The 15911-nt window shown below is 50.2% G+C and overlaps 1 protein-coding gene across 1 annotated transcript in view; it reads left to right on the top strand.

Moving 5' to 3' along the window:
• The window catches only part of LOC147709519 (dynein regulatory complex protein 1-like), a 546368-nt gene that overhangs the window by 279457 nt on the left and 251000 nt on the right, over nt 1-15911 (top strand). The window contains exon 9 of the mRNA XM_086926016.1: nt 4469-4603. Within this exon, the coding sequence (XP_086782142.1) occupies nt 4469-4603 (135 nt within the window). The remainder of the gene's footprint in view (nt 1-4468; nt 4604-15911) is intronic.

Raw genomic sequence — 15911 nt, 5'->3', positions numbered from 1 at the left:
AGTGGAGGGGAAGAAGCACTGGCTGCACGCGCATCATTGCCGGAAGGTCTCTGCAAACCTAACCACGACAGAAAACGTCAGCGCCCAAGAAGAGCTCCTGAGCAAAGACCGACCGATATTGGACTGTTATCCCGATACTGAGGCACTCGAACTTGCAAAATTCTCTGATCCCACTGTGCCATCCAGAGAAGGGTATTTCCTGCGTCGAAAGGAGGGAGTTTCGGCTAAGTAGGCCACGGACTAAGTTAAAATCTCAGAACGGTAACCTAAACACAATCAAGGGTTACCGGGAGAGAAGCTAAACGAAGTCTGTGGTTCTGCCCGCTACCGAGCCCCTTGAAGGTGATGGAAGCGCCAGATGAGAAGATGATGGAAGCGCCAGATAAGAAGATGATGGAAGCAACAGGAAATACCCAGTATAGAAATCCAAAGACTGACAACTTGCACAAATCAAAGACAATCGCACTCTTCATTGTCTTCCTCTTCTGCCTCCTCCTCATGACCTCCTTCTGGATTCTGGAAGAAAGCACACCGGCTCATGAGGCATTGCTACCTACTGCACCACCGACACCCCTGAAAGAGCATCATCTAATCTCTCTGTCGCCTCAGCTCCGAGAAAGGCGCAGGGAATTTTGGAACAATTCCTTCGTGCAACTGTTGCACCAACACAACCTTGCTGCAAATGCTACGAACTGCTGGATCTGCGGGTTGCTCCCACATGCTACAGGACACTCCATCCCCTTCATCCCTTCTCCTTTCTCAGTTCACGGCTCCTGCCTCGCCTGGCTGATCCTCATGCAAGAGAGCCACAAGGACAACGCCACCTCCAGCCGGACAGTGTCGCACTTCTACTCTGGGTTCTGGCTGAACAAAACCGAAAAGACCTCTGTTGCACTGTGTCCAGCGCTTACGGGCGCCACCTTCCTTAAAGACATTCCTGCCAAAGAACGAGTCGAAGTACAGGTGCTCCACAATCCAGCCAGGACCACCTTCTCTCATCTGCAAAAACAAACTACCGCTACTCTGACTGTGGCCCTGTCTGTTATCAATGTCACAGGTCTTGTGTGTCTCGAAGGCCATGGAACGCAGCTGGTGGGTCACAGTGCCTGCCGAATCACCAGAACATTGGACTCAGTTGACCCCCCTTCCTTTGTTGCTTCTCCGAATATGTACTTTGTGTGTGGCACCAAAGCTTACACCTGGCTCCCGAGAGGTTGGAAGGGCGCATGTTACATTGCCTTCGTTCTTCCACCCACATATGTAGCCCCTGCCAACCATCACCGGCAGAGGCGTGCAGATGACATTGGACAAACCGACTCCACCGGAGCACAGTTCCTAGATGCAGCAAAGGGACTTGTTCCTCTGTGGGGCCCAATGGCAAACAGCCGCGCTATCCGACACCTGACCCAGGCAGTAGAAACAACGATCAACATCACGGCTGGCATCCTCGCCAACAACACTGCGGAGCTTCAGGCGGTCCGCCTTGTGACCCTTCAAAATCGCCTTGTCCTGGATGTGGTCCTAGCCGACCGAGGAGGAGCATGCCGCATCATCGGATCTAGCTGCTGCACCTACGTGCCAGACAACTCGCCTTCAGTCTACAAAGCCATTGAACACCTCCACAGACTCTCCTCGGAGGTTCACCAGGAGCAGGAAGGATGGTCGCTTGGGAGCTGGTTTTGGGACACTTTGAGGAACTGGGGTTGGAGGTTGTTTTCCTTCGTGCTGATACCTGTTGTGATCTTATGTGGGTGTTGCTTAGGTATCCAATGTCTACCATCTTTGTGCGGCCTTGTTTCCAACTGTATGTGCCCAAAGACTTTGGACTTCCGAAATGAGCACATGAGTCCCCTCTATGAAGTAGAAATACGTGGCCTTATGGGGATAAATCCAAACTGACAAGTTGGCGAGATATGTTAAAAGGGAGGACTGTGGAATTCTAGTTTGTGAGCTAAACATTATCTGCGCCAGCTTGTCACCCACGTACAACGTGCACGATCGCCATTTTTAGGCATCATGGTCTCCCTGTCCACGATCGATCGCCAGCGCGCCCCTCTGACCCAGCAAGCATCCTCCGCGCACCCTGGCTCCCCCTCCCTCCCCTCATGAACATAACCCTTCTGCATGACCCTGTCCTTGGGAGTCACGCCAGCGCCTGACCAACACCTCCTCTCCTCCGATGAATGCCCCTCTGTTGATCAACCTTCCCTCCGCACTGGATTGTCCACGAGGCATGAATACCACTCCTTTGATAACCCCTCACCCCGTGTCCAGCTGTCCACACAGGTCCGAGGCCATCGCCTAAGCCGGGAGATATCATTTACTGCCCCTTATTGTATGAGGTCGCTCTCCTTCAAAGGACCCTCTATTGATCCAAGGCCTCCCCACCCCCTGTGATATGATCAGGCGCACACATCCTAAGACTCGGCAGAACACTCAACTGCGTGACGACCCCTCCCCTCCTATCAGCAGGTCAAGGGTCCCTATTGTGAACGCATGTGGGGTAGGATTGACACAAGGATTATAGGGATGTCTTTTCCTTTGCGTCATACTGTCCTGATTGTACTCTCAAGTGTTTTGTAAGATATAAAAGCCAGAGTCTCAGCTCACTTGGCAGAGCACCTCGAGATGATACCTTGTTGTCTGATCTGATGTGTTCTGCTCCGTCGGAATAAAACTTCTGTTTCCTGCCTTCTGGTCTCCGGCGCCTGCCTCATTGCTTGGTAAATTTGAATGGTACAAGGGCGGTTAGCGCCGGGCAAATCTTGAGAAAGGTCCTAGCCCTACCTTTTTCCACACCTCTTTTATTTAAAAAAACTATCATCCCTGGTGCCTAGTGGGTTTTCTGCTGTAAATTTTTGGGAGGGGTGGGGCCATTATAGTGCCCCTGAAGCATCAAAACAAAAATAATCCCTGGTGCCTAGTGGGCTTTCTGCCCCCTCTCCGGGGGGTAGATTGGGGACAATAACCCCCATCTGCCTACCCGGGTGGCAGAAAGACTGTCCCTTTTCAGCCCCACCCCTCTTTTATAAAAAAAACCCCAACCCATCCCTAATGCCTAGTGGGCTTTCTGCACCCCGGGGGTGGGGGGGGGGGGGGAGGGCAGGTCTGGGACTATTGCCCCCATCTGCTCCCTGGGGGGGCTGTCAGAATGACTGTTGCAAATCTTTGGGAGGCCTGGTGGCATTATAGTGCCCATTTAGGGCAGACCCCATTCCTAAGCATTAAAGAAACAGGAATCCCTGTTGTCTAGTGTGCTTTCAGCCCCCCGGGCACATATTGGGGGCTACTGCCCCCATCTGCTGACCGGGGGGGGGGGGGCAAAAAGACTGACTATGCGCAAATTATCATGTGGAAGTGAAAGGTGTAGCCCTAGGGGCTGCTCTCCCCTCCCTGGTGTCTAGTGGGTGGCTCCCTGCTTGGGGGTTGCCCTTCTGCGGTGCTCCCAAGCAGGGATCCACTAGGGAGGGGTACCATCGAAAAGCAGAGGATCTCCCCTTTCCAATGATACCTCTCCCCATGTGATTCGGTGCTCAGAGGGCTGAGATAGACCCACGAGCAGCAAAGCACTGAAACTGAAACGAGCCGATCGGCTCATTTCAGTTTCAATTTCAATGTAATGGCGTTAGCTCACTACACGTGCAGTCGTCATTACATTGAAAAAAAATGCCACGGGAAATTGAGGAAGCTCTTCCCCACCTCCTGTGGCAAATAAAAAAAAAAGGAAATCCCTCTGCTGTTTTCTGAAGAGGGATTATGCCATGGTGTGCTGAGGACGTAACCGTTACGTCCATGGCACAGAACCTATTAAGGTTGAGTGTGGGTATCAACCCATGCTATAGCAGTGATAAGATAAAAATGGAAATGATAGATGCAGCGGGCAAATGTACATGTGGCTTGGGTGGTAAATGTGTCAATTTGTGCATGCTTATAGAATGTCAAAAAATCTTGCCCCTCTGTAAGACCATTTTAGGGCCTCTCTTCTTACGGCACTAGTAGTCGTATACAAGCTGTGGCGCTCTTAACGGACATGCACTATTTGGCTGTGGCTTGTGCCGTTGGAGATTTATAATCACCACAAAAAACATTTTGCTGGATTTGGACATGGGTTGCCATTTTTAAAGTGTTTTTGAACAATTTTATGGTGATGCCAGTGTTGGCTCCAGAACCCTATGAAATGATCATATCCTGTTTATAATTTAGGAGAACAAGTTTTTATGAATCTCATGATTGGTTTTTATTGTATTTCTCTGAATGTATTTATTCTCTGATGATTACGTCTGCGTGTTTTAGGATTGGCTGTTGGGGTTCCTTTGAAGGAGGGCTTCATATTTAGGAATCATTGTTTCACCATTTTAGAGAAGGACATGGGCTTTCTGCTAGCGAAGTGGTGTATTTCATTGGTGAATTAATGATCAAAATCTTCTTCTGTTTCACCGGGTGAAGGGTTTCCTTTTCTTTTCTCCAGGATGCAGGATGTCCTCAGCAAAGTACGAGGAAGACTGGATAGACAGACAAAGAAATTTAATGAGGAGAATCGCATCTTGGCTCAAGACTATGCACGGATCATTGAACAACACAAGCAACTTCAGAAGAAAATTAAGTATGCTTTGTAACTTTGTTTTTACAAAGGAAAAAATGTCTACAGACTCCTCATTAATGCCAGTTCTTTTCCAGGGCCTCCAAGAGTTCTTTAATATGTCATAAACATTGGATTTTCTGTACTATCTCTCCCTTGTTATATAACTAGTAGTGCTCTATCCCACAAGATCTGCACCACATCTTCGGAACCTTGGTGACATGTCCTCCCTTTCCACCTTGCCCCTCCAATGTAATCTCTGCCATTGTCATATCAAGAGAGTGTGCCTCTTTAGTGTGGTTGTTGCTCGAATATGAATTTACCTTGAAAAATTAAGAGCAAGAGGTGTTTGGAAAAACAGGAACACTTGGTTTCATTAAACACTTTGGTCGGAAGCACAGTTCCAGAAGCAGGGCTGAGGACTGTCTCAAAGCACAATCAATTTGAACGCATTTTTATACACTTTTCTGGGTATTATGTAGTGCTTCAGATTACCCTTTTTTATTAAGACAATGCAGGTCTTTGACGCTGTAAATTAAGCCCTTGATAACAAATGCAGGTGAGCCTCAACATTGCTTGGACACAATGGAATCCAGTGGGTAACGTGTCCAGATGTCTGGCATGAGGGGGGCTTGATCACTTTGTGTACTGTATCTGCTGTGTCCTGATTGGCTGTATGTTCCTAACTTGATGTGGCATCTGAAGTTATGGGGTTATGGGAATGCGAGCAACCCTCCTTCCATGTACGCTTTATTGGGTCAATCTCCCTGGACCATTGTGGTGTTGCTGCACTTATCTGTGGGATTGACATCAGTTTCCTGTTTGCGTGTTTGTCTGCCGGCTATGTACCACCCCACCTGTGACCTCTCAATCAGTAACACCAGGGCTACGTATCAGAGCCTGCCTGACCACATATTTTGAGTTGGGGTTGAAGAAGAGTTCACATCTGCAAATTTGCTAATAGTGATGCAAATTCGTTTGTGTATGTGAGTGCATATTGTCATCAATGTTATCAATATTAACATTCCCCTCTAGAGTTGAATTTTCTGCTACATTATCTGATAGAGAAATCTAGCCGCAGATTCTCCCCAGGCGTTAGACTGGATTTAGACCTTTTTCAGCAGTACCCCTGCGCTCCGGGAGACGGCACTGTACAACTCCGTGATGAGGTTGACTCTGGTTGTATTACTCAAGGTAAGCACAGGCACCCAACTTGGCTGGGTGGAGACTCCATCTCCCATGGCTCCTTCCACTTGCTGGTTGAGGAGGCTGTACAACGATCCGTCCTGTGACTCACTGTCTTTCCGGAAGCTGGGGCATCGATGGTCCAGATGGTCCAGAGAAGGGGGTACTGTAACTCTCTGCATCTCATCTTTGAGACCAAGGAGGTGAGTGCAGCTATGCCTGTGGGTTTGGCCTTGACAGCAGTTGAGCCTACGGAGTCGCTTGGTCAGCGCTAGACGGTGTCAGCAGGCTTCGCTTCAACGCCAGTGCGCAACCCTTCAGTATCTCCACCTTCTGCGTCTGTTCTTGATCAGCCAACTCTGGTAGCGATGTCGGCGGCACCGATCGTGGCGGTTCCACATCCTCCTATCAACGTTGAGGCATCGTCTTCACAGGTTCGCCTTCTAGGCGTCGGACGCCGGATGTGGATTTGATGGAGTCATCTACGGTGAATATTGTCTTCCTCATTGTCTCTCGTGGTGACATGGAGGAATTGGAGCTTGTACTGCCAATGTCTGAGGTCATTCCACCTCTTTTGGAAGAGAGTTGGTTGTCTGCTCTTGGGTAGGCTAGTGCACTGGAGTAGTCTCCGACTTCTTTCCCCTCCTAACCTTGCTACCGAGGCAAGTTCCTCCTTTGCAGATATTCAAAGGAGGGCTGCTGTGGTTTTGGAGCTGTCTCTCCATATTTATCAGGGTAAGACAGGGGAGGGAGCCTCTTTTCACATATAGTTGAATTTCAGACAGACCAGGAGACTTCCAGCCAAGATTGCGACCTTACCAAGGGGACCCGTCCAGAACATTACACAAAAGAGCAGGACAACCAAAATGAGTAGACACTTCCTTGATAATAATCACACCACCAATGACTTACGGTGGACAGTGATAGAACAAATTAATGGGGACAACAACATCACAAACCTACTGTTTGAGAAAGAACAGCGGTGGGTCTACCGCTTGGGGACACACCATTCTGGATTGAATGACGATATTCCATGGAATACGGTGCTTAAATAGTTTATGCCCTAAACCAGCTTCAATATCTGAAACTATATAACTCACTACCCACAGAGAATTTACCACCTCATTCCCTGTTTCTAGTGGTACACCACAACTTCTATGCCTAGCATTATGCTAATTCTGAAACTGCTGGGTACGTAAAATCCTTTTTCAGCACGCAGTACTGGTGACTGACCGGCTGTGCTTCTGCTTGATCTCACACTCTGTGATCATTTAAGCACAGTATGTCCAGACCCTAATAGCACACCCTTTCATGTCTTTTTCGCGCCTCGAAGCGCTTCCTTACCTAAGAATGCAACTATCATAACACCACGTTGCGTTCCCACACAGCCCCATTGTGCCTCATGTGCCCCGAATCTTGGCATCACTAAAATGTGAAGTAATTAGATTTGAGATCTTGACTTTTTAACACATTCTTTGTAAATTGAACATCGCACCAACGGGGCTCTGTGTGTCTCATTATGGTTCCCGAGTTTTGAACTATTGTCTTCAATCTCCGCTCTAGTTGCGGAGAAATGTCCTGTGTGACCTACGACGTCATCTCATGCAACTAGCGCCAGCGATTGGCCCAGCCACAACTCCAGCTTTCGCGATTGGCTCAGTCCCTCTAACCACGCCCACCAACATGCGTGGCCACTCCTAAACCCGGAAACAGACCGCTTCGCGCGGCTTGGCATTTAACCTCTCTCCTCAGCCCCGTAGTCCATCGTCGGGGTCCAGTACGAGGGAGTCACAGGTTCCGAGAGGGTGCCCAGGGCGTGAGTGTACAGACGATCTTAACTGAACTATTGAGATAAGTAACCACTAGACGAATGCCTGATATCAATATTCTCTCCTGCATTTAGGGTGTGCCAATTACGCCTCCACCCCCCTCCCGTGACCCATGGTGCAGATCGCATTTTTCCTACAAGTGAGACAATTTTAATCACACCGTATTTCGCGGCGGGGTCACAGACCTTTGGTCCATTGATCCCAACCCAGGAGCACACGTCTCTCTGTTTTTAACCCACTAGCTACTTGGCTTACTCTAGCTCACACGTAGCTCACCACACCCCTTAGCATTAACGGTATTGTCCTTCGGGTACAGAGGCTGGCGTTAACGATACTGTTTAGACCCCATCCACTGTCCTGCAACACATTTGGAGTACCACAGATGTACCTTATGTGAACATAGACTGGCAACTGAATGTTTGTTCTTTCTTCTATGTATGTCTGTGTCTTTTTCCTTCCACAGGTGCAGTAACCAGAATTTCGTAAGCCTCCTAAACCAGGAGTTACGGGGATTGAGCTTTTGCTCTTCCCTTTATGCACCTTTCACCTTTTAACTTTTTTTCACTTTCACGCCCCTAGGTCAGGGTGAGCCTTAGGGTGCTCATACTGCCAGGGTTTAGCACATTTCATAGTCCTGATAAATGCCTGGTAAACTCACACCGTTTTCAGGCAGAAACATGTTGACTGACGTTTTCACTGATTGGAATTAACCAAACAGTTAATTTTGGATAAATTCCCAACACATAAAACTTTTTTATCTGTGTCCTAGTGATCTATAAATAAAACTTTTTTTGATACACTAACAGACACTTTTAACAGTATTATATTTCACTGCACGCCTTTACACAAAAACCCGCTCCGCAGTAGTTCTGGCGTCGCAGCACACTAAAGAGGCACTTGGCCTCTTTAGTGGGGCCCGATGATGAAGCATGTCACCGACCAGGTCGGTGAGTGAGGGCTTTCTTAAACTGACCTAAGTCGGGCCAGTTTTTCATCATTTTTTCATTCTTGCTCCAGATTGTGGTTAGTAGTATACCACGGACCTCTCTTTCCATGATTGAAGACTACCATGCAGAGGCGGATAGTGAAGACAAGCACATGGGCAAGTATGCTACAGCTAGATTCTTTGGGGAGGCCAACAGACCAGGTTCGGTGCTGGCAGCCCTGGCTCACCGCAGGCAGGAGTCTGGGAGCCTGGCTGAACTGGTTGACGAGGAGGGCTCTATTCCGACGGAGCAGGCGGATACTAACAGACAGTTTCGTAGATATTATCAAGAGCTATACAGCTCCAAAATCACCCCTAGCGATGATGATATATTGCAGTATCTTGAGTATATTGAGCTCCCTTGGCTGCAAAACTGGCATAGTGAATTCTTGCTGCGCCCTATTGAAGTTGCGGAGATGCGGCTGGCCTTAAATTCTATGCGGGAGGGAAGTGCTCCCGGGCAGGATGGCCTAACAGTTTCTTTCAACAAAGGTTTTAGCGACCTTCTGATTCCATATCTGACTACCCTATTTCACGAGATGGAAGTGCCTGGGGTAATGCCCCATTCCATGCGTGAGGCTGCGATCATAACATTGCTGAAACCTGATAAGGACCCTCATAAATGTTCCTCTTATCGCCCACTCTCCTTACTTAATGTGGACACAAAAATATTTGCTAAAATACTGGCTAATCGTCTGTCTCCGTTGCTGCCCCAACTGAGCAGGCTGGATTTATTCCAAGCCGAACTCTATTGTACACTCTTCGGACAGTGTTTGGCGCCCTTCGGCACGTCCGGCATGAGGTTAAGGCGGCGGCAGTCTTTTTAGACGCAGAAAAGTCCTTCAATTCAATTGAATGGTTGTTTATGCTTGCAGTACTGTGCGGTTTGGGAGATGGCGAGGTCTTCTTACAATTGATTTTGGTGCTTTATAATTCACCCATGGCTCGGGTGCACACTGGAGACACGGATTCCACCCCAATTCAGATCTCACGGGGCACTTGCCCACTATTATATGCAGTGGCTGCAGAGGGCGCTGAGGGAATATCACGGTCACAGGGGACTTCTCTTCCCCAAATACAATTTAATTGTCTCAGCCTATGCTCATGACATGTTCTTGTATATCCGTGACCCAGAAGTCCATCTTGCCCCTGTGATTGGTGAAGTGTTGCTCTTTGCTGGTCTTTCCGGACTAAAGATTAACTGGAACAAGCCAATAATATTTCGGTTAACTCCAGCCCCGGTACCGACTCCTATTGACTTCCCACTCCAATGGACGTCCGACCCGGTTCGTTACCTTGGTATTCAAGTTCATTCCGATGCAGACCAAGTGATTAAGGCGAACTACGGCAGGTCTATTGACAAGCTGGGCGATGACATAAACAGATGGATACGGCTCCCGCTTTCGCTTGTTGGGAGGGTTTCTTTAATGAAAATGGTGGTATTCCCTCGCTTTCTCTTTCTCTTTGTCAATATACCCATAGTAGTGCCCCAGCAAATGTTAAGAGAGCTGCGAACTCCGATGAACAAATTGGCATGGGCGGGCAAGACTCTGCGGGTTGCCTTGGACACTGTTATGTTGCCATATACTGTGGGAGGCCTGGGCACACCAGATTGGGAGCTTTATTACAGGATAGCGCAGGCCTTGCACGCCCGTAGCTGGGTTCACGGCCCACAAGACTTACCTCACCTCCAGATTGAAAAAGTAGCTGTTGCCACAGTTCTTGACTAAAGCGCGATTAAGAAGATGTAGGGTTCTAGACTCTGTAAACTCCACAGTCCTTGCTTGGCAAGTGCTCCTTTAGATGTATGCTGGCGCTCAATTATATTCGCCCCGTCTGCGAATGGAGTGGTGTCAGTGGTTCGCTCTTAGCTCTGAGCGAGGGACTCTTCGCTTGTTAAACAGTTTACACATAAACGAGATGGGTGATCTATTTAAAAACGGCTGGGTGGGAAATGGGAGGAGGTGACCGCTGGAATAGCAGAGCCCTCTGTGCTAATACAATTACATTTCTTTAGGCATCGCCAAGCTATGCACACTATACTGGGAGATGAGCTCTCAGAGCCACTGGAGGTCCCTCCCCTCTCCATACTATTGTGCTCACGATTGCCTGTTAAGCTAGTTTCACCTCTTTGTGCCTCGGCAATACTTACTAAGACAACTCCTTTCACAAAGGCACGTCTGGCTTGGTAGGCGGACATTGGGTTTCCACTCACGGATGATATCTGGTATAGGTCAGCCCATTTTAAGTTCTTATACAGGGGTTCATTATACTCCACAGCGCCTACAAAGGTATGTATGCGTGACAATGATAGCTGTGAAAGGTGTGACATACCAGGCGCCGTTTTTTTTCCACATAGCTTGGCAGTGCCCCCAAGTGGAGGATTTCTGGACAAATATTTTTAAGGTATTAAATGATATTGTGGGTCCCTCTCTTACTCCGGACCCCCTATTGGCGCTGTTAGGTTATACGAAGCCCCTCCGGAAGAATGTTTGCAAGCTGGTTGCTATAGGTCTTCTCCTAGCAAAGCGTAGACTCGCAATGAGATGGATTCGGGGTCCTATACCTACTATTGCAGAGTGGGAAAAATATATGGTATATTGTAATAACCAGTCGGATGTTTATAACAAATTACTTCCACCTTGCAGCCGTCCGAAAGGTTTCTGGGTTCTATTTACACAATACAAATTGGCACGACAATATACCAATGTGGAATAGGGCTGTTTATGCTGCTACTGTTGAGAACTGAGAATACCTCCTTAGAACACTGTAGATAAGCTGATATGGTCTCTTGGTGTTAAGGATTTGCCTTTCTTTGTATTTCTCTGCAATTGCCGGTAAGATGTAGAGTCGCTGCATATTGGGTAAATTTTATGTATTTCTTTTTATGCCACTGTACCCTTATGTGCTTTTTCCCAATGAGGATTCTGATATATGTGATCTGTTTTTTCTTTTATGCTGCTATGATTGTTTTTATTTAAAAAATCAATGAACACATTTTTGTTTTACTTTGACTGCGCCCCCGGTCGGCATCAACCCCATCCTAATCCCTGATTTGGCCACGAAGCCGGACCGGCATCTATCAATGTTGATCAATTCCCCTGTGTTCATCCCCGGTGTTGATTTTGTACCGGGAAATGGTGAAGAGGACTGGGGGGCTCCTTGACCCTTTAACTGACCAGCTGGAAGACCCCATGGACTGACAGATGGACCAGGGTGAGGCCAGTGAGTTGAACACTTCCCCTGACACTGGATTGCTTTCTCCTCCTACCGTGGGTACAGAGGAGAGGGCATAATATGCAACGGTGGTGAGAAGGTCGGCCGAGGTCCATGACATCGATCTCCCTTCGGTGGAAGTCAGGACTAACATCCTGACAGAGGTTCTTCAGCCTGCAGCTTCCACCTCCAAACCTCTTTTGCATTTCAATTGAAGCCCTCATGGATATCCTTCTAGGCACATGCTCCAGGCCCAGCCTGCCCCCATCACCCCACTCCAGGTGACCCAGCATTCCTTACCCAACATAACATCCTTCCCCTGAGAGCTTGGTTGTCCAAGCCTCATCTTCCAAAGGCACATTCCCTTCTGCTCCACCTGCTAGGGAATCCAAAAAGATGGACCATCTTGAGAAGAGGATGTTTTCTTCCTCCAGCTTGGCATTGCTGTCAGCGAATACCACTTGCCGCTTGAACTGATACTGTCATACCATCTGGAATACGATTGCGCAGGTGCTGCCTCAGTGTTTGGAGGAGGCCAGGACCATTCTTTACTAGGCAGGTGCGGATGAGAGAGATGCAGCAAAATTCAGCATTCGTTGTGGACTGGACACCACCAACTCACTGGGCAGAACGTTATGACGCTATGCCTGGTTGAGGACTTCTGGCTTTTCATGGGATGTCCACTCTACTCTGACGGCACTCCTCTTTTTGGCAAGAAGGCAGATTTGTCGCTTGAGCGCTTCAAGGAACCTCCGGCTATGGCCAGATCCTAAGGCTGCACTGCTCCAACCTCAGTCCCCCTCAGTCTGCCTTTCACCTAGCCACGTCCTGTCCAGCTTAGCCACTGATTCATGCAAGCTGTCCAGCCTCTGCATGGCCACAGACCTGGGGCCCAGCGTCCTTGTGGGTCAGGGAGAAAGTGGTTGGGCCAGTCTACCCTTTCCCCTTTTGCCACTGCCTCCAAACCTTCGTAGTACGATGTTTCAGGCCCATCATCGGCCAGTGGGAGGCAGTATTCGCCATCACCTCCCCTGCTGGCAGTCCATCATGTCAGACATGATGATACAACTTATAAGATCTTTCGGTATTCAAGTCATCAACTATGCCGATGATACCCAATTGATTTTTTCTTTTGAGGGTTCAGAGGCAGTGTCGAGGGACACCTTCCATCGGTGTATGTCGGCCACAGCAGAGTGGTTGCAAGCCAATTCACTCCAATTCAATGGCGCAAAGACGGAGATATTGCACTGCTCTTCTGACCGACTCCCTCGCCCATTGCCGGAAGACTTCTGGCCTAGCTCCATTCCAGGCTCGGTGGAGGCAGCAGACTCGGCCCGCAATCTCGGAGTCATGTTCGAGTCGAACCTGCAATTGGACGTCTCGGTGAACAGGACTGTTGGGACATGTATGGGCCTGCTCCGTGCTCTACGGAAGATACTGCCACTTCTCCCGCGGGAAGCCAGAGTAGAAGTAGTGCGTAGTACCATCCTCAGTAGGTTAGACTACTGCAACGCACTACTTCTAGGAGCCCCAAAGGTTTTGATCCATAAATTACAAAGGGTTCAAAACATGGCGGCTAAACTAGCCCTATCCCTGCCTCGCTCGGCTTCTTCTGCCGGAGCCCTGGCAATCTTACATTGGTTACCGGTCCAGCAGAGGATCTCCTATAAGGCTTTGTGCCTGGTTTTTGGAGCACTGCATGGTCAAGGACCAATACCATTGCAAAATCTCTTTTCGTGGTATCAGGCTGCCAGACCTCTGAGATCCGCCTCAGCGTTCTTAGTGAAAATCCCAAGAATAAACAGAGTGAGAATGGGCGGCCGCGACTTCAGTTTTACGGCCGCCACAATGTGGAACACTCTACCTCTAACACTGAGGAGCTGTCAAAATTTGATTCTATTTAAAAAGGACCTTAAAACCTTTCTCTTCCCTAGAGCAGAATAAATGGTAGAACAGATGGTGGAACTGATCTCAGCGCCAGGATACCCGCTGGGTGACAGCTGCGCTTAATAAGCATTGTTAGACGGACCGGGAGGGTCGGCCGAGGATAAGGGGAGAGGTCTCCGGGGAGAGCCACCTCCAGCGATCTTACAGACAAGTAACTTCCCCCCCACAGACGTACGCCACACAAGGTTAAGGTTCAACGATACTTTATAGGCAATTCTTCAAGTACGGTAAAATGATACAAGGAGGTCTGGACTCAGGGGTCCCCTCGATTCTGGTCTCTGGGTTGGGAAAAGGGTAGCGGGACAGTCTTGTTACCAATGGATGAAATAGCTCTCAATCCTCGAGCTCGGCGTTCTAGATGGTCGGGCCGCGGTGGAGCCAGCAGGTCCCGAGGTGGATGAAGAAAGCGACGGTCCGCGGCGGAGCCAGCAGGTCCCGATGAAGATGGTAGTTACAAACGGTCCGCGGCCACGCCAGCAGGTCCCGACGACGATGAAGGTTACGAAGGTTGCGGCAGCGCCAGCAGGCAGGACGATAGTTCGCAAGGCAGGGCTACGGCAGCGCCAGTAGTCCGTCAAGGATGAGTTCTTCTCTGCGTCTCTCGACTCCAGGATACAACTGCCTTCCTGCTCTGGAGCTGCCCCAGTTATAGGGCTGATGCCCTTTGATGTCCGGACCCTCGCACTTGGAGGTCGGGAGGTCCGGGATGAGGGAGTTCAGACACCCAGCAGGGGGGTGGAGCCAGCGCCCGGGGAGGCTGGGGGCGAGCGCTACCTGGCGGGGAAGAGCCATCGACACCTCTTTCTCCCATTGACCTGCCAAGTAGTCCGCTCACCTCCTGGGTGGATGGTGGTGCCGGGATGTCGGAGGCCTGGCCAGGCCCAGGGTTAGGGTCGATCGGAGGCCACGCGGCCTCGTGGTGTAGTGTCCAAGATGGCGCCCAGGTTGGGCATGCGGGCCAGTAGTGGATCAGGTCCACGGGGTCGATATGTTCAGAGGCAGGGGTCCCGGAGGGGACGGCAAACGTGAAGTGGTGGTGTGTGACACTTGAGGGACCGGGCTCGGGCCTGGTCGGGCAGAGGGGGAGCGGGCCCTTTATGTGGCCTGTCCAACATGCGTCCCCCCCAGCTGAAGGCGGGGAGAGTCACCCATCCTCTTGGGGACTCTCCTCGTCGAGGCGGAAAAAGCGGGACAGGCCATCCGCGTTGGCGTGATCTGGCCCAGGCCGATGTTCTACAGTGAAGTCCATCCCTTGTAGGGAGATGGACCAACGTAGTAGTTTTGGGTTCTCCCCCCGCATCTGCATCAGCCACTGCAGGGGTCGATGATCGGTCTGTACCCGGAAGTGTGTGCCGAAGAGATAGGGCCGGAGCTTTTTGAGGGCCCATACCACGGCGAAGGCCTCCCTCTCGATGGTGCTCCAGCGTTGTTCTCGAGGTAGGAGTCGCCTGCTGATGAAGGCCACTGGCTGATCAAGGCCTTCGGGGTTCAATTGAGACAGGACCGCCCCAATGCCGTGGTCGGAGGCATCCGTCTGGACGACGAATTCCCGCCTGGAGCACAGGGGCGGAGCACATGGCGGCCTTCAGTTGTTCGAAGGCTGTTTGACAATCTGGGGTCCAGTTGACCTTCTTTGGTTGATTTTTGGACGTGAGTTCTGTGAGGGGCCCCACTATGGTTCCATAGTCCTTCACGAACCGTCGGTAATAGCCCGTGAGCCCCAGAAAGGCGCGCACCTCGGTCTGGGTGATGGGGGGCTGCCAGGACTGGATGGCGGCGATCTTGAGCTGCAGAGGGGCCACCAGGCCGCTTCCCACCTGGTGTCCGAGGTAGGTTACGGACCCCTGCCCAATCTGGCATTTGCTGGCCTTGACCGTGAGGCCAGCTCGCTGAAGGGCCTGTAGCACCGCTCGGAGGTGGTGGAGGTGGTCGGACCAGTGGTGGCTGTATACAGCGATGTCGTCTAGGTAGGCGGCGCTGAATCCTTCGAGCCCGGTCAAGACCTGATTAACGAGTCGCTGAAACGTTGCTGGGGCATTCTTCATGCCGAAGGGCATGACCTTGAAATGATAATGGCCGTCAGGAGTGGAAAATGCAGATCGTTCTTGGGCCCGGGGTGTGAGGCCGATCTGCCAGTAGCCCGCCGTCAGGTCGAAAATGCTGAGGTAGC

The sequence above is a fragment of the Lissotriton vulgaris genome, chromosome 6, assembly GCF_964263255.1.
Source record: "Lissotriton vulgaris chromosome 6, aLisVul1.2, whole genome shotgun sequence".
NCBI classification, from domain to species: Eukaryota; Metazoa; Chordata; class Amphibia; order Caudata; family Salamandridae; genus Lissotriton; species Lissotriton vulgaris.
This window is presented reverse-complemented; position numbering and strand designations above follow the sequence as displayed.